At 42.9% G+C, this 24,915-nt stretch overlaps 1 protein-coding gene across 3 annotated transcripts in view; it reads left to right on the forward strand.

The window, feature by feature from the left end:
* RNF130 (ring finger protein 130) overlaps positions 1–24,915 on the forward strand; it is a 135,538-nt gene that overhangs the window by 69,360 nt on the left and 41,263 nt on the right. For all 3 annotated transcript variants that reach the window (XM_042932470.1, XM_042932478.1, XM_042932461.1), the window contains exons 4-5: positions 17,991–18,062; positions 19,881–19,963. In XM_042932470.1, the coding sequence (XP_042788404.1) occupies positions 17,991–18,062; positions 19,881–19,963 (155 nt within the window). The remainder of the gene's footprint in view (positions 1–17,990; positions 18,063–19,880; positions 19,964–24,915) is intronic.

The raw sequence follows: 24,915 nt of genomic DNA on the forward strand, positions 1-24,915 counted from the left end.
CCAAAACCATAGCGGAAGCATACCTGTCACAGAGTGATTGGAAATGTTGAAGGAGGGGTCAAGAAGAATGTAGTAACATAAGCCAAGTCCCATGAAAAATACTACAGTGAAGACATTTGACGTTAATATCAAATACAGAGAAGAGATTTTTTTTTTTTCCTTTTGCCACAGGAGATTTTGGAAGTTGAGAAGTGGAAGGGGTGATATATCCAAATATTCACGGGCATTCTCTCAGACACCCTGCATGCATTGTTACCAGCGTGCTGAAGGCTGAACCCCTTCTCCCGCCAGCACTGGCTCCTCTTTTTCTGAAATTCCTTAATGGGGTACCATTCCCACAGAGCCTGTCACCCAGCTAGAGAGCTGAGCCAGCCATCTTTAACACCCACTGTTTTCATGCCACCTCCCCCCCCGCCCCCCATCCCATGTCAGTCAGTCATTAGGTTCTGCCAGTTTTACCTTCTAAATCTTTCTGGATTGTGTCCTCTCCTCTTCCCCTGCACCCACTGGCCTGATTCGGGCCCTTCCTAACTCTCCGAAGCCCTAGATCCTACCAGGTCTCAGTGCCTCCGGTCTTCCCTGTGTCACAGACCTTCTCAGGAGGCCAGGCCTGAATTCTCCAAAACCCAGATCTCTTTTGTTTAAAATTCTTCAGCAGAATTCTGATCTGAGCAAGATGGAAGTAGTAGGGTATTTCTTCTTAATTTCCCTAAAAGCCTTTTTAAAAAAATAGAGAGCAAGCAGGATAAAACAAGGAAAAATCCTCAGATAGCATCTTCGATGCTACCAGGCCACAGGTGCCTCCAAGAACTCCAGAGAAAGGAGTGACTCAGCCAGACAGCCAGCAGCAGCAGCAGCAGCAGCACCTACACAGTAGCTCCAAAGAAGGTAGCCAGGGGAAGAAAGGGGGTAGTTCTGGTGATCCTAAGAATCAGAAGTCACAGCGACAGGGCTCCGCTCTGAGGCGCAAGCCCCAGCAGACGTGTCTGAGAACCGCTGATGAAAGCACAGACTGTGATTTATCAACAGCCAACACAGAGACCTGAGAAGCCTGTTCAGGAGCTTCAGAGAGCACAGTAGGTGATGGGGCAGCTCAGCCCCGAGGCTTCAGTAGCACACATGTGCACACACACTCAGCCTGGAAGCCCGCATCTTACTTAACAGATAAATGTGAAGACGGAGCAGAGCTGCCCTATTTAAAGTCATGCTGCAGGTATTGGCCCAAGCAGTTTGATAAGAAAAAGCAGTACGATGAATAAGACTTGGAGAAGTAGGTCTGTTTTCAGTTGATAGGACTGTCTATCAGAAAATCCCAAAAGGATCAATGGAACCCTACTAAAACAAGGGAACAACCTAGTAAAGGAGCAGGATATAAAATGCATGTACAGAAGAAAAATCAAAAAATATAATGGGATGGAAGGCAGTGTTTATGGCTGGATGGGTAGGTGGGTGGCTCAATCCTGGTATGAGCATAACTAACAAGTACTGTGTAAAACCCACAAGAAGAAACATACAAAACGCTCCTGACATACCTTGTTCTTGTTGAAGATAAACATTCAGTACAATGAAGCTGTCAGTTCTCCCAAAGGTCATTCATACATTTAACTGCATCTAAATAAAATTACCTTCAGATATTTTTCTGGGATTAAATATAAGGTAATTATAAAAATCACGTGGAAGAATAAGGATAACCAGGGGAAAAAAACCCTTAAAAAGAAAAGCAGCGATGGGTGCCTAGCCACACCAAGTTTTATAATACATATTAAAGCCTCTTATTTAAAAGAATGTTTAGGGACACCTGGGTGGCTCAGTTGGTTAAGCATCTGACTCTTGATCTCAGCTCAGGTCTTGGTCTCAGGGCCGCAAGTTCAAGCCCTGTGTTGGGCTGTACTCTGGGTATGAAACCTATTTAAAAAAATAATAAAAGCCTACAAATAAACACACCAATAGAACAAAATGCAAAACCCAAAAATAAACACACAACTGCATGTAGAAATTTAAGCACAGTATACAATAAAAAGCATCATCTCAAATCAATGGGGAAGGATGAACATTTTTAATAAATGGTTGTGGGGCAACTGGAAAAAAAAACAAAATCAGATCGATTTCTTACATTGTGCAGCAGAATAAATTTCTGATGAATCAGAGATCTAATTGTAAACGGTAAAACTACAAAGATTAGAAGAAAATGTGGGCTAAATTTTCCTTTATGGTGGGGCACATGGAAAACTTTGAATTATGGCTCAGAATACAGTACAATAAAAAATGACTGATAAATTTGGCTATATGTTTTAATTTTTTAAAGGAAAAACGAATGACAAACTAAAATGAGACATTTGTGACTTATATTACAAAGGGTTTTGGTTCCATAGTGTAGCGGTTAGCACATCTGCTTTACAAAGGGTTTAGCAGCCCTGATATATAAAGAAGACTGAAATCCCGATAGAAAAAAAAAATGGACAAATAAAAAAATGGATAGTTCACTTAGAAAAATGCAAATGGTACTTAAATTTGGCAAAAAAAAAAAAATTCTGAGATTTGACCACGTTCTCTCTTGACTAGGTGGTGGGGAAACCAGCATTCTCATACACTGATGATGACAATGCAAAACAGTTCCAGGCGGGGGAGGGGCGTGGGCGAGGGGGCTGGAATTTGTAATATCCAGCAGAAATGCATATGTGCTTACCAGTTGTCTTAGTAACCTCACTTGTAGCAATGTAGCCTTACAAAAGTGAAAAAAGACATCTATACAGTACTATCCATCTTGATATTCTTTATACTATCAAGACAAACCACCCAAATGTCCACCCGTAGGAGTCTGCTTGAATAAACTAGAACTCTCCACCGTGGAATAACTCTGAATGCACTGAAGTAGAAGGTAGCTGTAGAAGAGAAGGGGAATCTGAAGGTCTTGGTTTGCTGCCTCTGGAGTGACCTCTTGGTACAGAATAGTTTTAGTGTACCAGCTGATGGTAAGAAAGAGCTTTGAAAATACATCCATATAAATGGATATTCATATCACGTATGTACACACATGCATATGCGTTTCCTTTTATTTCCAAAAGGAAACAATATGAGGAAAAAGCAGAATTATCCTAAAGAGCTCTTACGTTAGGGGGAAGGGAACTAGGAGGAACTAGGGATGGAAATGAGACTTCCCTGTACCTGGTTTTATAGTTTTGACTCTGGAACCACGTGCCTGTTTAAAATAATTTAAACAGAAGACAAAATTATCAAAATTGAAAATAAATGGGAACAAATGAAGCTAAATATATTTCAAGAGGCATACCCATATGGAGAAAGGAGTTATTTCAGGGGACTGTTTTTGGACAGTCCATGTCGCTGGAATATAGTCTGAGGATTCAAAAAAAAACAGCTGCGTTTAATAGTCTTACTGTTGTATTGATTGTTATTTGAAATTATCATATATATATATATATATATATGCATATATATATATATATATATGTAGCAGGATAAAGCAAATAAGTAATTATGTTGATGATGTTAGGAACCAAGATTTTCAGAGTAAGAAAATATTAAAATTAAAACCATTAAGTGATGACACTGTAGTCTTATTTTTGAATTGGAAATAGTGTGAACTCCTTCCTGGCTTATTTTCCTTTTCCTAAAAACTACAGAGCTCCTCTGTCCATGTAATGACAACCCAGTAACAGTGACTACCTGTTTATAGAAGAATTCCAACTAATAAATGTATAAGGAATGGCAACGTTAGAAAATTAACTAGAAATTAATTAGAAAATTAACTGAGCCTGGGTGACTCAGTCAGTTAAATGTCTGACTTTGGCTCAGGTCATGATCTCGAGGTTCATGGGTTCGAGCCCCGCGTTGGGCTCTGTGCTGACAGCTCAGAGCCTGGAGCCTGCTTCGGATTCTGTGTCTCCCTCTCTCTACCCCTCCCCCACTCATGCTTGCGCACGCTCTCTTTCTCTCTCTCTCTCTCTCTCAAAAATAAGAAAATTAACCATTTTAGGGGCACCTGGGTAGCTCAGTTGAGTGTCCAACTTTGGTTCAGGTCATGGTCTCATGGTTCGTGAGTTTGAGCCCCACATCAGGCTCACTGCTGTCAGCCTGTCAGCGCAGAACCTGCTTCAGATCTTCTGTCTCCCTCTCTATATCCCTCCCCCGCTTGCACTTTCCTATAAAGTAAATAACTATTTAAAAATAAAGAAAATTAACCATTTTACATCCTTAATAAAACAATGAGCCTCTGTCCCATTCCATTCCATCCCATCCCCAGACTGCTCTGGAATTATCTTTTTTTTTTTTTTTTTAAGATTTTATTTTTAAGTACTCTCTACACCCAACATTGGGTTCAAACTCCCAATCCCAAGATCGCCAGACACCTCTAAAGTTACCTTTAAATGCCATTTCCCTCTCAAAGGAACCAGGAATCCTTGGAGAAATGGGTTATTCCAGATTTAGGGCAGCAAATGTATAAGATGAATGTTGTGCCAGAAAACAAGGAAGACTACTGAGGTGGTGTCAAAAGGACCTGGGTGCCTTCTCAGAGGAACTCTCCATATTCAAAAGTGAGACAGAAGCACCAGGGAATAAATACAGCAGTTGATGGAAACTGGAGGCTGTTAGAGAACCAACTTGCTATTCTGAAAATCAAGTTTTTTTTTTTTTTTGTTTTGTTTTTTTTTTCAACGTTTTTTATTTATTTTTGGGACAGAGAGAGACAGAGCATGAACGGGGGAGGGGCAGAGAGAGAGGGAGACACAGAATCGGAAACAGGCTCCAGGCTCCGAGCCATCAGCCCAGAGCCTGATGCGGGGCTCGAACTCACGGACCGCGAGATCGTGACCTGGTTGAAGTCTGACGCTTAACCGACTGCGCCACCCAGGCGCCCCGAAAATCAAGTTTTAAAAACGATTCATCCTGTGTCTTCTGTACACATTATGTTATTACATCATAACCAACTAGTTGGTGAGAGGAGGTTCATTATAGAAGAACGCCAACTAATCAATGAATTAGAAAATCACCATTTTGTAACCTTTGGTGAAATGACGGCCTGAGGCAGTGATCATCAGTGGATGCTATAAAACCCGCTGAAAGACTTAGGGAGCTTTTTCTGAACTGACAGAGTCTGAACCCACTGATTGTGCTTGATGTCAGTGAGGGCAGGGAAGCCTAACCCTATGTCCTCACGTTGGGATACATTGGGAAGCACACAACACCACCCAGGACATACTCTCGCCAGAGCAGTTGAACCTAAATCTAGCTACTGTTTCATAAGAAATGGACCAAGTAAAGTGACACCAGGAAGAAACAAGCAGTCAAATTTAGAATGTGGGACATTCTATTAGAAAAATAACCCAGTTTTGCCGTTTTAAAATGGCATTAAAAAGAAAAAAAGTATGGTGGAGACTTCTGGTTTGGGCCAAAATAGAATCAGATAATGAACTTGGTTTACCCTCCTGCCTGAAATAGCAGTTAGGAAGGAAAAAGACAACAGCAAAAATACATGAAATCATGTTTTCAAGAGACTGTCCAAACGAGGGTCAGTGATCCCTGAGCAATGGCAGACAAGAGATGAGGATTATCCAGCTTCATGTGTTTAAGAGTTTCCAGGCCACAGTGCACAGAGGGGAAACTAAAGCAGAGCTGAGTGGACTGCCTTATTTGAAAGTCATTACTGAGAATCCAAGAAGAACAGAGTAGCTAGCATTCATGGAACACAGTCCTGGGAAGGATGGAAATGCACAGAGAAGACAAAGCCCCAGCATCTGTAAAAGGTCCATGCACCTTGAGTATTCAGCAGAGTACTGAGCAGCCAGTGCTGTGAGGAAAGTCTCCAAAGCTGGGGAAGACCATCCAAAGGGACTGGAAGGAACAGTACCCAGCAGACAGTGCCTCCTCATGGGACTCACGGGACTAAAAACCAACATGTTGTCAGGGCCGCATTCCTTTCTGTAGGCTCTGGGGGAGAATCTCTCCCAACTCTTCCTAGTCTTCAGAAGCCACCCACATTCCTTGGCTCATGGCCCTGTTTTTCGTCTTCAAAGCCAGCAGTGTCAGCTGAGCCCTTACACTACCATCTCTCTGTTTCTATTCCCTTTTCCATTTTTAAGAACCCTCTGATCACAGTGGTCCCACTGGGTAATTCAGACTCCCTGTTTTATTTATTTATTTTTTTAATGTTTATTTAGTTTTTGAGAGAGAGACAGAGTGCTCCAGGGCCTGAGCTGTCAGCATGGACCCCAACGTGGGGCTCGAACTCACGAACCACGAGATCATGACCTGAGCCGTAGTCAGATGCTTAACCGACTGAGCCACCCAGGCGCCCCTCATGCTCCCTGTTCTAAAGTCAGCTACCTAAGTTGTCCCTTGCCATGTAACAGAACATATTCATAGGTTCCAGGGCTTAGGATCTGGCCATCTTTGGGGGACCCAGTACTCTGCCTACCACACCTGTATCCAGATAATTAAGTGGAGACATGTAAGATAATTACTCCCCCTCAAAAAGCCGAAATCAAAATTGTAGAGATAAAAATTGTAATACCTGAAATGAAAAATAAACCGACTGGGATTAATGGCATGGCAGATTAGATATTATGGAAGAAAAAATTAGCAAACTATAGGCGTAGCAATAGAAGCCACCCAATGAAATGCAGAGAGAGAATTAGCCTCCAAAAGAGCAGACCGCAGTGAAATGTGGAACAGTTTCCAGCAGCCCAGTATACATGTGTTTGGGTTCCCCAATAAAATGAGCTAAGAGGGCTGTCAGACAGAAAACATACAAAGAAATAAAGAGAATAATAGCAGTTGTCTCATTGGAAACTGTACAAGGGAGAAAACAGGGGAGCAATATCTTTAATTTTATGTGCACCCAAACATCTTTCAAAAATGGTGAAATTCACATATACAAAGCTGAAAGAATTACAGTTAATCTCCAGCAGACCTACACTACAAGAAATCTTTTAAAAAGGTCCCTCGAGGGGCACCTGGGTGGCTCAGTGGGGTAGGGGTCCAGCTTCGACTCCGGTCATGATCTCATGGTTTGTGAGTTCGAGCCCCTTATCAGGCTCTTTGCTGTCAGCATGGAGCCCGCTTCGGATCCTCTGTCCATTCCACCACCACCATCCCCTGCTCACGCTCTCTGTCTGAAAAGTAAATACACATTTATAACAAACAAATAGGTCCTTCAGGCAGAAGGAAGATGGCATCAGTGGATATATGAAAGTACATAGAAGCAGGGAAGAAAGCCAGAAATGTATTTATTAAGTGCATAAATATCTGATGTTTTTCTTAATTTAAATTTCTTTAAAAGGTAATTATTGCCAATCACATATCTCCTAACAGGCATATATCAGAATGTATAAAGAACTCCTACAGCTCAACAACAAAACATTGTTGTGCTTTTCATTGTCTGTTGAAGGCTAATTGGTTCATGTTTCTCCCTATGATACCTTTGTATGAGATGTGATCATAATCTTCTGTTCCTTATGTTAAATGATGTAACTTCTGTACTTGGGAGGAGAATGTCATACATGTTGGGGAGACGTAGGTCCGGGTAGCTTTCCGCACTGAGCAGTTGGGGGGTCCGTCTTGTGCTGCACCTCTCTGTGGAGCCCCCTCCCCTCAGGACTTCCTGATCCATCTCCTCTAGTATCAGAAGCTTCTCTCTGTGTTACCCCCAGGTTCCTGCCCTGCTCAGTCCCAGGTCTGGTTTTCCTCAAGGAGGGCTCTTTCTTCTTGGGAGTTGTCGTTGGTGTTTCAGGTGCTCAGGGGAATGGGCTGCCCTGGATGATCTGATCTTACCTCTTAGTGCGTTCCCGTGTTATGTTTTGTTTGCTTCTCTGTAAACGGGGAGCCTGAGAAATCTCCCCATGTCCCTGGGTGTATCTCAGAGTTACTTGATGAGGCTTCTGTCTAGTGAGTAGTCTCTTTCAGGGGTATGGGGAGGTGTTTTATGGTGATTTCTGAGTTCCCTGGCTCTTAAGACTGTCAGAACCCTTTTTCTCTTCCCTTTATTGCCTCAGCACAGCTGCTGACTCTATATCCGGTTAGAATAATGCTACCGTTAGTGGTTTGACCCCACCTACTTATAGCTAACCCTTCCACCTGCTTTTGTTGAAAACAAAACTTCCACTCTTAAAGTTGGTCTGGGCCTTTTCCTGAGGAAACTTGGTAAGATTTAGAAGTGACCCTGCTCCCGCCACCTTGTGCCAGTTAAAGGCCACTCCAGTCAGGCTTTTCTTCCTGTCTTTCCACTGAGCAACTCTCGTCAAGGCCACTATGACCTCTGTTCTCTTCAGTAGTCTGTTCTTAGTGTTCGTTATGCTTGACGTCACACTTCATACACCCTAAACTGAATTCTTCCAATTTTGCTCTTCCTGCATCTTCCCCAGGTCCTTAAATGGTAGCTTTATTCTCTAAGCTGCACAGTCAAAATCATCTTCAAGAAGAATTAAGTTGGAAGTCTCATGTTTCTTGACTTAGTAACTTACTACAAAGCTACTGTAATCGAAACAGTGTGGTGTGGGCATAAAGACAGACCCAGACCAACAGAATAGCACAGAGAAATAAACCCTCATATATATGGTCAAATGATTTTCAACAAGGGTGCCAAGACCATTCAGTGGGGAAAGCACAGTCTTTTCCACAGATGGTTCTGGGGAAACCGGATATCCACATGCCAAAAAATGAAATTGGACACTTACCTTATACTATATCAAAAATTAACTCAAAATGAATCAGAGACCTCCACATAAGAGCTAACACTGCAACTTTTAGAACAAAACATAGGGGGAAGGCTTCAACATTGGATTTGGCAGTGGTTTCTTGGATATGACACCAATAGCACAAGTAATTTTTAAAAAAATAGGTAAGTTGGGCAACATCAAAATTAAAAACTTACGTGCATCAAAGGACACAATCAACATAATGTAAAGGCGACCCACAGAATGGGAGAAAATATTTGCAAATCCTATTATCTCTGAGTAGGGGTTAATCACCAGAATATATAAAGAACTCTTACAACTCAAGTAAACAACTCAATTTAAAAACAGGCAAAGGATGTAAAGAGACATTTCTCCAAAGATATACAGATGGCCATGGAAATTAGCACGTGGAAAGATGCTCCACATCACTGATCATTATGGAAATGAAAATCAAAACTACAATGAGATACCACCTCATATCCGTTATGATGGTTACTGTCAAAAAAACAGAAAACAAGAAAGACTCTTAACTATAGAGAACAAACTGATAATTTACCAGAGGGGTAGTGGCCAAGAGAATGGGTTAAGGAGTGGGGATTAAGGAGTGCACTTGTGATGAGCACTAAGGGTCATATGTAAGTATTGAGTCACTAAATTGTACACACAACTAATACTGCAGTTAGCAAATTTAAATAAAACAAAAACATGGAGCTCCTGGGTGGATCAGTCAGTTAAGCATCCAACTCTTGAACTCAGCTCAGGTCTTGATCTCAGGGTCATGAGTTCAAGCCCCATGTTGGGCTCCACACCCAGCATGGAGCCTGCTTTAAAAAAACAAACACACAAAAAACAGAAAATGTTGTGAGGATATGGAGAAAATCAAGCCCTTGTGCACTGTTGGTGGGAATATAAATGGTACAAGTACTATGGAAAGAAGTATGAAGTTCCTTAAAAAATTAAAAGTAGAATTACCCCATGACCCAGCATTCCACTTCTGGGTATCCCCCCCCCCCCAAAAAAAAATGAAAGCAGGGTCTGTAAGAGGTATTTGTACACCCATATTTATAGCATCATTCTTCACAATAGCTGAAACATGGAAGCAACCCAAGTGTCCATTGACAGATGAATGGATAAGCAAATGTGGTATATGCATACAACAAAATATCATTAGCGTTAAAAAGGAAAATATGCTGCAACATGGGTGAACCTGGAAGACATAAGGCTAAGTGAAACAAACCAGTCACAGAAAGACAAATACTGTATGGTTCCACTAATATGAGGTACTTAGAATAGGCAAAATTGTAAAGACAAAAAGTAGAATAGCAGCTCCCAGTGGCTGGGAGGGAGTGGTGAACATAGAGTTATTTCATGGTTGTAGAGTTTCATATTCACAAGAGTTATGGGAATGGGTGGTGGTGGTGGCTGCACAACAGCATAAATGTATTTAGTACTACTGAGCTATACACTTAAAAGGTGCAAATTTTATGCCGTGTGTGTGTGTGTGTGTGTGTGTGTGTGTGTGTGTGTGTGTTTATTGAGAGAGTGTGAGCAGGAAAGTAGCAGAGAGAGGAGGGGAGAGAATCCCAAGCAGGCTCCACACTCAGCACAGAGCCTGACACAGGGCTTGAACTCACATACCATGACATCATGACCTGAACCAAAACCAACAGTCAGACACTTAACCAAGTGAGCCACCCAGGCACCCCTATGTTATATACATTTTAACTCAATTTTCAAAAAGAAAAGTATACTCGATCCAAAAGAAGACTGAAAAAAGGAATAAAGAATAGATGGGACAAAAGAAATACCAAGATGATGGACTTAATCATAACCATATCAATAATCACATTAAACGTATGTGGTCTAAACACCTCCATTAAAAGCAGAGATTAACAGATTGGATAAAAAAAAAAGTAGGACCTAACCATATGGTGCCTACAAGTAACCTACTTCAAATATAAAAATACAAATAGGTCAAAAGAATGAAAAACACAGATCACAAATCAAGATAAAGTAGATTAGTATTTCAGAGCAAAGCTACTGCCAGGGATAAAAGTCACTTCTTAATCATAAATCAGTCGATTGGTAAGAAGACATGGCCCCAAACACTGGTGCTCCTACTGAGAAAGCTTCAGAATAACATGGAGTGAAAACTAACAGGATGCTGCAGTGAGAAGTAGACAGACCTGCAGTTATAGTCCGAGATTTCAGCACCCCTCCCTCAGTAATTGAAGGAACAAGTGGATAGAAAATCAGTGAGCATATAAAAGATTTAAACATAACTAATTCAGCCTGGTTGACATTTAAAGAACAATCCATCCGGGGCGCCTGGGTGGCTCAGTCGGTTAAGCGTCCGACTTCAGCTCAGGTCACGATCTCACGGTCCGTGAGTTCGAGCCCCGCGTCGGGCTCTGGGCTGATGGCTCAGAGCCTGGAGCCTGCTTCCAATTCTGTGTCTCCCTCTCTCTCTGCCCCTCCCCCGTTCATGCTCTGTCTCTCTCTGTCTCAAAAATAAATAAACGTTAAAAAAAAAAAATTTAAAGAACAATCCATCCGACAAAAGCAAAATACACATTCTTTTGACGTGTACTCTAAGCCATAAAACAAGTCTCAATAGATTTAACAGGATTCGAGTCCAACAAAATGCGCTCTCCGACCACTTGGAATTAAATGGAGACATCAATAACAGAAAAATCTTTGAAAAACTCAAATATTTAGAAACTAACTTACTTTTAAATAACCCATGAGATAAAGATAAAAGGAAAATTCGAGAATCATTTGAACTGAATGAAAATGAAAACGCAGAATATCAGAATTTTGAAAGTTCCACTAAAGCTGTGCTTTATATTAGAAAAAACGAAAGTTCTGAAATTAATACTCTCAGCTGATGCCTTAAGAAACTGGGGGAGGGGCACCTGAGTGGCTGTCAGTTAAGCATCTTGGTTTCAGCTCAGATCATGATCTCACAGTTTAAGCCCCACGTTGGGCTCTGCACTGGCAGCATGGGGCTTGCTTGGGATTCTCTGTCTCCTCTTCTCTCTGCCTCTCCCCAACTCATGCTGTCTCTGTCTCTCTCAAAATAAATAAACTTTTAAAAATTTAAAAAAAAACAACTGGGGGGAAAGGAGCAAATTAAATCCAAAGTAAGCAGAAGAAAGGAAGTAACAAAAGATCAGAGCAGCAGTCAGTGAATTAGAAAACAGAAAATAATGGCTCTAAGAGAAAATCAATAAAATTGATAAGCCTCTGGCCAAATTGATCAGGAGTAAAAGAAGGCACAAATTAGCAATATCAAAAATGAGAGCAGTGACATCACTACAGATTACAAGGATAACCAGTGAATGTTATGAATATTTCTATGGCAATAAATTTGACAACTTCTATGAAATGGACAAATTGCATGAAAGACACTAATGACCAGAGTACATGCGAGATAAAAAGATAAATAGCCCTGTGTCTATCAGGAAAGTGCACTTGTGCACTTACAACCTTTAAAAAAAGTGCGATTAAAACCTTAAAAAAAAAAAAAATCTCCAGGCAGGTGGTTTCTGGTAAGTTCTGTCAAACATTTAAGGAAGAAATATATAAACTCTAGAAAATTGAAAAGGCAGGAATACCTCCATATTTTAAATATAGCCAGCATCTTCCTGATACCAAAACAAGATAAACACATTACAAAACAGAAAACTACAGACCAGAATCCCTCTTGAACAAAAATGTAAAAATTCTAAAGAAATTTTAGCAAATCATACCCAATAATGGGTAAACAGGATAATTCATCATGACCAGGTGGTATTGATCCCAAGAATGCAAGGCTGTTTTAACATTAAGAAATTAACCAATGTAATTTACCATTTTAACAAATAAACAAAAGAATAAGAAAAGAAAACCATATGTTTCAGTAGATGGAGGAAAATACATTTGCCAAAATCAAACATCTCTTCCCAATTATAAAACTTTTTGCAAACGGGGCATTAAAGGTAACTTCTTAAACTGGTGAGGGCATCCAAAGAAAACTAGCAGCTATACCATCGTACTAAATGATGAAAGATCAAATGCTTTTTAAGATTAGGAACAATAGAAAGATTTGTGCTCTGATGACTTTTATTTCCACATTGTACCAGAAGTTCTAACCAGTACAGCAAGGAATAAAGAAAAGAAATAAAAGGTACCCGTATTAGAAATGAAAAGTAGGGGCACCTGGCTAGCTCAGTCGGTTAAGCATCCGACTTCGGCTCAGGTCGTGATCTCACAGTTCATGAGTTCAAGCCCCATGTTGGGCTCTGTGCTGACAGCTCAGACCCTGGAGCCTGCTTCAGATTCTGTCTCCCCCTCTCTCTTTCTGCCCTTCCCCTGCTCAATCTCTCTCTCTCTCAAAAATAAACATTAAAAAAATTAAAAATGAATAAGTAAAGCCGTCTTCATTCACAAAGGACATTAGTGTCTATGTAAAAAATTTGATAGAGTCTGTAAAAAGGTTTCTGGAACTAATAAATGGGTGTTAGCAAGGTTGAGAGATACAATATCAATATACAAAAATCAACTTTATTTCTCTACAAGCAGTAAATGAGAATTGAATTTTTTTAAGTACAATTTTCATTAGCATTAAACAAAATAGAATCAATAGGAAATTATTAGAGATCTGACAAAATATGTGTAAGACCTGTACAGGGAATACTATAAAATATTGCTGAGAGAAATTAAATAAGAACTAAGTAGGTCGAGAGAGATACATTGTTCAAGGGAAGACTCAATACTATTAAGATGTCACTTCTTTCCATATTGATCTGTGCATTCACAGTCAATCATAATTGACAAAGTGCAGTCAATCATAATGTAAATCCCAAATAACTTTTTTTATAGAAATTGACAAGCTTAACCTAAAATTCTTATGGGAGTGCCCTGGGTCAAGAACAACCAAAAGGAAGTTGGAAAAGAAGTTGGAGGTGTAACTCCACGTGATTTCAAATTTGTTCTTACAAAGCACTACAAGAAATTAATGATTGTGATATTTATTTAATGATAGATACATGATACAAAATAGTGTTCAGACACAGTCCCACACATTTATGGGCAGGTGGTTTTTGCCAAATGTACAAAGGCAATTTTGTGGAGAAAGAGCAGCCTTTTAAAAACTGGTGCTGGAAGAACTGGGTAGCATATGCAAAAAAAAAAAAAAAAAAAAAAAAACCCACTATGATCAGTACCTCACACCATATACAGAATTAACTCAATATGGATCAGAGGCCTACATACAAAATCTAAAACAATAAAACTTGTAGAAAAGAAAATAAGGGAAAGTCTTATAACCTTGGCTTAGACAAAAATTGCTTAGATATGACACCAGAATATAGTCCACAAATGAAAAATTGATAAACTGACCATCAAAATTAAAAACTTATGCCACAGGAACAACTGTGTGGCTCAGTTAAGTGTCTGACTTCTCGGCTCAGGTTGTGATCTCACAGTTCATGAGTTCAAGCCCCACGTTGGGCTCTGTGCTGACAGCTCAGAGCCTAGAGCCTGTTTTGGATTCTGTGTCTCCCTCTCTTCCTGCCCCTCCCCTGCTCGCACTCTGTCTATCTCTCAAAAATAAATAAATGTTTTTTAAAAAATGAAACTTATGCCACAGAGTGACAGAAGATATATACAAAAGGAATTGTGTTTAGAATATGCAAAATACTCTCTCAAGTCAGTAAGAGAGCAACTCAGTAGAAAAATGGGCAAAAGATTCAGACGCTTCACCAGAGAAGATATGCACATGGCAAGAGGTACCTGAAAAGATACTCTCTGCCATTAGTCTTAGGGAAATGCAAATTTAATTTTTTTTTTTTAACGTTTATTTATTTTTGAGACAGAGACAGAGCATGAACAGGGGAGGGTCAGAGAGAGGGAGACACAGAATCCGAAACAGGCTCCAGGCTCTGAGCTGTCAGCACAGAGCCCGACGCGGGGCTCGAACTCACGGACCGAGAGATCATGACCTGAGCCGAAGTCGGCTGCTTAACTGACTGAGCCACCCAGGCGCCCCGGGAAATGCAAATTTAAACCACATTGAGATAACCACTACACACCTCTTAGAGTGATCACAATCAAATGCAAAAGACTGGCCATACCAAGTGTTGGTGAGGATGTGGAGGAACCGGGATTTTCATACACAACTTATGGAAACATAAAATGGTCCACTCACATTGGAAAACACTTTGGCAGCCTCTTGAAAAGCCAAACACACCCACCATACTAGCTGGTCTTCCCTCCTTTGTATTTACCCCAGAGAAAAGAAAGCACAGGTCTTTACAAAGATTTGTACAAGTAAATAAAGTGGTTTTCAGCTTTGTTCATTGAAGCCAAAAGCTGGGAAACAATACAAAAGTTCCATCAACAGGTAAAAAAATAAATACATGGTGGTATAATCTGTGTAGTGGGATACTTCATTGCCTAAGAAAGCAATGAACTATTGATGCATGCAACAATATGCATTAATTTGTTATTTATTTTTGAGAGTGCGTGCACTTGCAAACAAGTCGGGGAGGGGCTGAGAGGGTGGTGGAGAGAGAATCCCAAGCCGGCTCTGCACTATCAACATGGAGCCCACTGTGGGGCTTGCACTCACAAACTGTGAGATCATAACCTGAGCCAAAACGAAGAGTTGGATGCTTAAATGACTGAGCCACCTAGGTGCCTCAACATCACGGCTTAGTCTTAAGATAATTATGCCTAGTAAAAGAAACTTCGTGCAGAATAGTACATGCTATAATACTGTATTGTGTTTGTGTAAAACTCTGAAAAAAGCAAAAAGTGGATGGGTGGAATGGTGGCAGGAAGAAGGGATTAGGAAGAGGCACAAAGAAATTGGGGGATGAGGGATGCTGTCTTGACGGTAGTGATGCTTTCAAGGGCCATGTCAAAACCTCAAATTGTACACTTTAAACATGCAGTTTAGGGCGCCTGAGTGGCTTGGTTAAGCGTCTGACGTTGGCTCAGGTCATGATCTCTCAGTTCGTGGGTTTGAGCCCCGCGTCGGGTTCTGTGCTGACAGCTCAGAGCCTAGAGCTTGCTTTGGATTGTGTCTCCCTCTCTCTCTGACCCTCCCCAGCTCGCACTCTCTGTGTCTTTCAAAAATTAATAAACATTAAACATGCAGTTTAAGTCAGTTCTGTTTCCATAAGGCTAAAGATACATACATGATACAGATTAGGAAAGACTTGAGGGGAACAGCAACCAGATGCAATGTTTGGACTTTGTATTCCGAGTCAGACAAGCCAACTATATAAAGACATCCTGGAAACAACTGGGGATATTGTAGTAAGGTCTGAGTATTTGATAATGTTGATTAATTAGTGTTAATTTTGTTAGGTAAGACAGTGGCACCAAACGAAAGTCCTGTCAGACAGAGTGAAGATGTTGTGGGGGAAATGGTACCATGCTTGTGATAGGCTTTGAAGTCCCCTAGCACAGTAAAGAGGAGGGGACAGATGAAAAATATAGGTAAAATATTGATCATTGAAGCTACATGTAGATACATAATACATATGGTTCATTGAATTCTTTTGTGTGTTTTTTTAAATCTCCCTAAATTTTTTATGTTTCTAATATTTTTTTTGTAATCCTCCGGATATAAAATCAGGGTCCTCTCTTCTAGCCCCCACCAACCTCCTTCAGCCTCAGCATCTGCCTCTTCCCACAGTTCAGGATTTGCTTGTGTGTACTGGCCACCTATCCCCGTGTACCTGTCTGTACTTCCTATCCCCAGGTGATTATTGGTAGGGCCCTCTGACTCTCAAAACATTCTCATTTGCACAATAAAATATATGCTCCTCCTAGTCATAGCAAATGATAATTTCCTTCACCTTCCTGTATTTCACACCTCTTTATCTTTATTAGATCATTCCTTTGTCTAGGAATCCCCCCTCCTACCCCTGTGCTTTTTCTTATCAAATTCCTTCCCATGAGTGTTCCAAGTCTCAGCTCAGGCATCCTGTCCTCAAGCCCTTCCCTGACCTGCCTCCCCTGCCCTGTCCCACCCACCTGCGTTAGGCTGCCCACCCCCCCCCCCCCGCCCCCTTTTGTGCTGCCTCCCTACTCGGGCATGCCCTGCTGTACAACATTCAGTTAAAATGTGTTGACTGGTCTGTTCCTCAGTTCGGTTAACTTTTCAAGATTAGGAGTGCACGGTCTTTCCACCTGTAGGTCTTGGTATCTAGCAGGGCTAGCAGCGTCTGGCAAAATGTTGGATAAATCCAGCCTTTGAGATTCCGTAACTTAACCTGTTCAGACAACCCAACCCTGGAAATATAAACACACCTTCCTAAGATCATGGAACATTGTAGTAGCAGAGACAGAAGGAGAGCCCGTGACCACCTCTCTTCCACCATGCCTGACAATGTGATAAGCATTTTCGGGCGCATCAGAGGTTCCTTTTACTAAGACAGCTTATGTATACATCTAATTGTCCTTGAAGCTGAATAGGAAAGCTGTTAGAACAGTAGTAGTGCTCTGACCTGTACAAGAAGTAGATTTCAATAATGCTGTAATATTGCAAAGGTTTATTAAATATAGAATACAGTAGTGAGTAGGACACCTGGTTTTTTTCATTATTACACACTTTTTTCATTATTCAACCAGAATAATTCATTAATTCAATTCAGGATGCTGAATCTGTGAGGAAAATGCCAGTTTTTTACATTTTTTAACTGCTTTTTTAGAATCCATTTCCTATGATATGACATGGAGAATGTTGTAAGATAACAGGGACTGTATATTTAATTATTTTAAAATCAAGAACGTAATCCAGAGGGGCGCCTGAGTGGCTCAGTTGGTTGAGTGTCCAACTTCAGCTCAGGTCAGTCTCGCGGTTCATGAGTTCAAGCCCCACATCAGGTTCCATGCTGACAGTGCAGAGCCTGCTTCAGATCCTCTGTCCCTCTCTCTCTCTGCCCTTGCCCCACTTGCACACTCTGAAAAATATATGTATTTTTTTTAACATTTATTCATTTTTGAGAGACAGTACAGGCAGGAGAGGGACTGGGGTGGGGCAGGGGGCTGGTGGGGGGGGGAGCGGGGAAGACAGAATCTGAAGCAGGCTCCAGTCTCTGAGCTGTTAGCACAGAGCCTGACGCAGGGTTTGAACCCACAAATTGTGAGATCATGACCTGAACTAAGTCGGAAGCTTAACTGACTGAACCACCCCGGTGCCCCAGACACTCAAAATAAATAAAATCTTAAAAAAAACAAAAAACAAAAAACACCTTATCCAGAGATCTTGCATTTAAAGTCTGTTTCTCTTTGTAATTTTCATAGCGTCGTCTTGGAGATGCCGCTAAGAAAGCCATCAGCAAATTGACAACAAGAACAGTAAAAAAGGGTGACAAGGTATAGTAGTGAAATAACCTTAATACTGTAAAAATAATAAAGTAGTTTTGCTTTCGATTGGTGGGAGAGAATACATCCTAATCATCTGTGTCTCGTTTGTTAGGTGATTCCTTTTCTCCAGGTAAACCCCTGCTTTATTTTAAACTAACCTCCCCTTGAATTCTTACACTTAGCATGCCTCCTTTGAAGGCCCTTCATGCTGTTTTCGACTTTCCTGGACTTTTCAGTGCTCCTGCCATTATCAGCTTCCTTGGTCTACTTACAGTTAGTTACCCCAGCTGTGGTGTTCCACGGAGCTTTCTCCAGCCGCAACCAGGGATACTTTCAGGAAGAACGCTAATTAATGGGTCCGTTGGTACACTCAGTGGCCAAGAATAAACATTCTCCTCCCTATGCTTCCTGAAACCTGGCCGCACCTCCTTTGCTTAGCCCTTCACCAGTTAAACAGAGAGCTGGAGGCCCACATCTCGAAGGAGTGTCATTCGCAAGGTGCTTTCTGTATGGCAGGCTACACTGGTGGAAGGAAGACCACAGTGTGTCAGAGTTGAGCCCTCGGCTTGGGGACTGAATGAGAAAAGCAGTGACTGAGGCTGTGGCTGAGAGCCGCTGACCACAATTCCCCAGTCAGGTCTCCAGTTCCGTGGAGCCTGCTTCTGCTCTATAAGGACAAAGTAGCAACTTGGTGTTAGACCCTACATCCAATGTACTCAGTTATCTAAAATGAAAAAGTTGCATCTCTAAAGGCATAAATCCCAAACTGTTTTCTGCCCTACCCCCTGGCACATTTTAACAAACAGCTCTGGGAGGATAATTTCAGATGAGTTTCCATCCTCCTTAGTTTCACTACTTTCTGGACCTCACTCATTTTTATTCTCACCACCTTGACATCACCATATCCAGTTTTTCATTGCAGAAAATAACAGCAGCATCAAAACAGCTGCCCTCCAACCCCAGAGGAGTGGTCACCCCTATGAATGCTTTCTTGGCCCAGCAGCCACATTAATCTAAAATTCCCTGGAGCTGGTGTAGCCTGTCCATCCCTACTGTGTCCTTCAGGCTAACACAAAACAATCTTTCCTTATTCAGAACAACACCTCTTCCTAGTTTGTACCTCCTAGACCTACCAAGTGTTGTCCCACTGAGTTTCAGTCCAAGTGGCCACAACACAGCAAACAGTCTCACCCTTCCTGGCTTGGGCTCCTGGAAATGCTAACTCAGGGGAATCCATTTTCCAGCACAGATGAGGAAGGAAGCCAGTTAACCTCATGACCAGACACCTGGCTGACTCTTCCTGACCCTTGATAAAGACCCAGTAATGAGTTGGGCCATGACCATGCTCTACCCCAAATCTGTGACCAGCTCCCGTCCTTGGGGCTTTGTCTTTTGGGGGCTCACTGTCCTTTCTGCCTGTACTTAGACATGTGGTCACACGACCCTTCTGATGAAGATGCACATTGTGGAAGGTGTGCAGTGACCTGGACCAGAACAGTGCTGCAGCAGTGGGAGGAGGGGGGGTGAGAGGATGGTCCAAGGTAATAGTGGATTTGAATCTTGTTTTTTTGACTTCTGAGACACTTCACAAACAGAAGTAGTATTAACTGTTACAACATAGTTTAAAAACAAAGTAGAGTGGTTTAGATGCAATTTGGGTCAATACAGGTAAGCAAATGAAAACACATTAAAATTGTTCATAACTTTTCATAATCACTTGCTTACCATAGTTGCCACAGGAGAGTTCTTAGCGGGATTGTATCTCCTCTATTTAGGTGTATCTTTAGTTTTAGCATGTGACTTTTGTGCCTGTGCTTTTCATTGCAGGAAACAGACCCAGACTTTGATCACTGCGCAGTCTGCATTGAGAGCTATAAGCAGAATGATGTTGTCCGGATTCTCCCCTGCAAGTATGTCAGGTTTCTTGGCTTAAAAAGGACTAATCCTAACATGGTTTGCATGTGTCCCTTTCAGAGTGGTTATCCTACTGGCTTTTGAGAGCCACCTTACCCATGGCTCTTGTGGCCGGCAGCAGGCCGTGCTGCCTCAGCACAGACTGCACGGACTTCTCTGCCTTGAGAAACACAAGGGGAAAAAACATCTGGACACATCAAAGCCTAAGAGCATTAAGGTCAAGAATTTTTAAAGTATGTTTTTAAGTCTATTTGTTTATTTTGAGAGAGACAGAGACAGTGCAAGTCGGGGAGGAGCAGAGAGGGTGAGAGAGAGAATCCCAAGCAGGCTCCACGCTGCCAGCACAGAGCCTAACACGGGACTCAAACGCACAAAACTGAGATCATGATGTAAGCTGAAACAAAGAGCCAGACCCTTAACCCACTGAGCACCCAGGTGCCCCAAGGTCAAGAATTTTTAACTCTGTGACTTTTATGGGTTTCAAAACCAGCCACTAGTTCCTCTCCCTATTAAATGTGAGCACATCACTAGGCCCTCCGATGAAGGCTCAGTGATGCTCACTTGGCGGTGGAAACCAGAACTCTGGGGCTTGGACGGATGCTTCCCCCAAGCAGTGGGGGACTGCTGGGTGCTGTGTGCCTGCTCCAGGCCAGTCACTCTGCTCTGTGCTCTCAGAATTTGCTGTCCTGGGAGAGGGTCAGTGCTTTTCTCCCCATCATACAGTGAAGGACAGTGACACTCCTAGTGGATGCCAAGGCCACACAATCCAGAAATGGCAGAGTCCAAGTAAAGGTCAGCCTTGAATGTTGGCACTCCACACCTGGGGCCACATACCTCCCTCCAGAAAGAGGGTCTTCACCTGTATTGTGGCACTCTCTAAAAAGAGCAGATGTTCTTTGGAAGCATGTTGATTTTTGCGACGGCGCCATCTCAAGCTAGGGATTGTGAAACAGTAAGATGCACAATTCTGAGTGTTGATTGGAAAAATATGAAATCGCTGAAAATCGAGGACTTTTCCTCTTCCTTCTCCCTTCTCTTAAAACACACGCTACTTGACCCTGACCTTCTAATAACACGGAACATGGGAGCAAATAGGATAAATGTCAGTATTTGTCTCCATGAGGCTATTTTGAACCCAGAAAGATCTCTGGGTTTGTTTGTTTTTTTTTTTAATCCTAAACTCAAGAATAATTCCATATGCTGAAACAGAAAACCAGAGTCTGGAAGTCAGGTCAGTCTAGTTTACATACAAAGGATAATCTACAAAACTGTCCTATAGAAAACTAAATTTTGTAATTGTATAATTAGATTTCCTTCACCTGTCATCGTTGGTCACGTGAGGCTGAAGGAAAGACCCATCCAAGTACAAACCAGGAAAAAGATTAGTAGGTACATTCTAAAACATTATCATCTCTCAGCTGCTTTTTAAAAATGTTTTTACATGCACAGATTTCTTCTGACACTAGAATCACCAGGAAGAAGCCAAATTCCATCTTCATATTTCAGGCCAGGGTCCCTCCTCCAGAGGAACCATCTGGACGTAAGCACAAAAGGCCTCTAAAGCCATTCATGGTTATTACTGATGAGAGGGTGTCTTCCTCAGGGGAGCCTTGGCCAAAGATGGATTACGCCAGAAACTTGCTCCCCATGCCCCCCGCCCCCTTAAGCATTGGCTTTTCCAGCATTTTGTTCTTAGTCCTCCTTTTTCTTAACTTCATTCAGTGCTTTCCAGACCTGACTCTGTGTTGGAATCAGTGGGGAACATTTAGAAACACCATGGAGCCCAGGCGTGTGGTTTTGAATAGGTGCCTGAGCAATGCTGAAACTGCATGCCCTCCATCAGAGTCTAGAGCTCGACCTGCTCTTAGCCATCCCTGTGGCTGCTCCTGCCACCAGAGAACTGGTTCTCACCCTTTGTGTCCATGGTCTGCTTTTGAGTATTACAATTTTGGCAACCGTTAGCAATACTTCCTTGTACACGTAGTTAGGGCACTGCTCCCTCAGTCGGTTGTCTTCCATGCTGGGTCCTTGTCTGGACTAGACATGCCCACTGCCTGTATATCAGAGCTCCCCTTTTGCCTTGGAGCAGGTTGGTGTCTGTACCGCTTACTTCTTAAGCCTCAACAAGTTGTAACTTCTCTAAGCTGTGTCACACAACATGCTTGGCAGAACCATTCACCTTACCAAAACGGTAAAACAACAGCATAATTCTCATGTACAGTAAAAATCAACTTTGCACATTGAGCAACGTTTTGTGGGACCAGAGTTGACAACTTTTCACCTGGAGCCAGGTTTCCGAGCCTTGGCACTGTTGACATTTGGGGCCGGTGTGGAGGGGCGGCGGAGGCTGCCCTGTGCATTGTGGGATATTTAGCAGGATCCCAGGCTCCACCCACTAGATGCCGGTAGCACCCCACACACAGTTGTGACAACCACAGATGTCAGCAGTTGAGAACCACAGACCTTACAGGATGACCTCGCTCACATACCCATCTTCACTTCAAATCTTGTCTAAGCCTCTGGTTTCCGTTGGGCTCCTCTAGAGTACTTTCAAATTGCTTCTGGCCTGTGCCCCTGCCTACTCTGTTCCCTCAGCCTGGGACACCCTGCCCTTCCTCTCTCACCTGTAGGTCTTTGAGACTGAGCATCTCCCTTGAGCTTTCGTTGCCAAGTGGCACTAGTACCTCCCTGCCTCCTGTGGGACTCCAGGCAGACCCCCAACTGGGCCCAGGGTGCTGCCTAGAGCCCTTCCCTTTCCCGGTCAGCTCTTGTCATTCCTCACAGCCACACTTCTAAGTGTGTTCTGTCTCCTTTAAACACCTCAGCTCATCCCTTTGTTCCTCACTCTTGCAGGAGAGCTTCCTCATCACCTCCACGGAAGAAATAATGGTTGTTAGATACTGAAATTCTCAGCTGCCTGACAGCAAGCTTTTCAGGTGCACCTGCCTCCCAGCCACGCCTGCAGCGTCCCCTCCTGTCTGGGTGGAGGAGGACCCCCTTTGTTCCGATGTGTCCCTTCCCTTCCTCAGGGACCTTGCTCTGTAGACTGTCTGCTCCTGCCAGGTTTTGTTCTTTCTATCCCTGGCATCTCGACGTAAGCAAGCACTTCCTGCAGCAGTTTCTTAATCTGTCTCCAAATACTGCCCTGCGGCCCCTCCCCTCACCCCCAGACTTAGAGAAGGATCTGTGCTCACTGTAACCTTCTTCACCTGAGTAAGGGAAGAAGAAAACCTAGGTGCCTTTGTTTCTATCCATCCTTGATTTTTAACCAGCCTGTCTGCAGACTGAACTTTCTGTCTATCAATAGCAGTGCCCTCATGGATTGCTGGCTTTTTGGTGCATGACCTTTACTTTTCGTCCTCTGTCACGTTCATTTACTGCGAACAGATGGTGGTTGGCATTGCTCTGGGGCCTCCTGCTTGTGTCAGTTGATTACGGCTGATCATCTAGGATGTTCGCCAGCATGCCCTAGAGACTACCGCCTTATTTAGACCTCTGATTTAAAGGTCAGCCACAAAATTCTTTAGTGGTTAAAAATACTTTTCAGAAGTGGAGTGCCGCAGCTTGGATAAACATGTGTCGGAGATGCCACTTTGGGTGCTAAGAGGGGTGCATCACTGTGGTGCCCCACCTCGAAGGAGCGCCTATTTGCATAGCATCTGCTGCCAGGCCCAGCGAGGGGGGAGACTTCTCATCTCTGACCTTTAGTAATCCCAGGTCCTTTTATATTTGTCAGGTTCTTGCATGGCACCAGGAGGCTGCAGAGCTGTGCAAACAACTCCCCTTTAGTGTGCACTCCTCACCCCACCCCCAGCCATCGTTTTACTCTCTCTAGTTTGTGTTGGTTCGGGAAGGAGGAAAGGGGGCGGACACCGTATGCAGTGCAGTTCTGCTGGTTTTGTTCCTTTCGTGTTCCATAAATTCTGCATTCTGTACCCCAAGGTATTTCTTCTAAGAATAAAGAACTGTTCTGTTGAAGTTGTGATCTGCTTGTCCTTCCCATGGTTCCCTGTTCCTCAGCCCATTACCTGCCTTCCATCCCTGTCCCTATCCACCTCTCTGTCCTGAATGCTTCTGTGTGTGTATACTTTGACTACTCGAGTCTCTCAAAGGGCTTCTCAAAGTCTGGCTAGCCCCAGCTGCCGCCCGGTGAGACGTCTGTGGTACACGTGCAAGCTAGTCCGAGGTCACGGGTGCTGGGCGTGCCAGCACCTGAGGCCCACTCACTCATTCTGTCATGTGAAACGTTACCATTAACTTTGCCTGAGTGTATGTTTAATAGTACCTTTCCTTTGCATGCCATTGGTGCTTTTCTAAGTATTCCACAATAGTTTGTTGCATACTGCTCCAAACAGCCTCACAAGGTAGAGCATGCCTTCCTTCCCTGCCCCCCTCCCTACTCCACCTCTGTGGCTTGCTGGCCACACAGTGGAGTCAGGAAGGCTCTACACACTGTAGCAGCAGAACTGTGTCTGGGAGGAAGGGGGAGGCCACCAGGCTGAGCTTGGTGCAGCAGTGAAGCAAGAGGGTAAGGACATGGGTGATGAGGGAAAGAAGGAGCACAGGTCAGTTACTCACTGAGATTCCAGCAGCAACCCCAAGGGGGCTGGGGTCAGGGGGCCCCAGGGGAACAGGAAAGCTGCCCGGCTGTGTTCAGATGAGAGGGAAATGCTGAGGGAACCAGGCTGGCCATCTCCCCATCTCGCTCCAGGGGAGGTACAGGAACTCAGCTGTTGGGAAATCTGTCAAAGGAGGGAGGGGGCAGGTGGCGGACTGTGGTGGGGGTCAAGAGTAGGAGAGCCATGGGTTAGACACATAGTCAAAAGGAAAAGTTTTTTTGTTTGTTTTAAGAAAAAAATTTTTTTTTTCGGATTTTGAGTTAGCTAGGAAAGGGAGACATTCTCAGTTTGTCCCTGAAGACCCATTTAGTCTTTGTTGTCCATTACAG

Source organism: Panthera leo, chromosome A1, assembly GCF_018350215.1.
Source record: "Panthera leo isolate Ple1 chromosome A1, P.leo_Ple1_pat1.1, whole genome shotgun sequence".
Lineage (NCBI taxonomy): Eukaryota > Metazoa > Chordata > Mammalia > Carnivora > Felidae > Panthera > Panthera leo.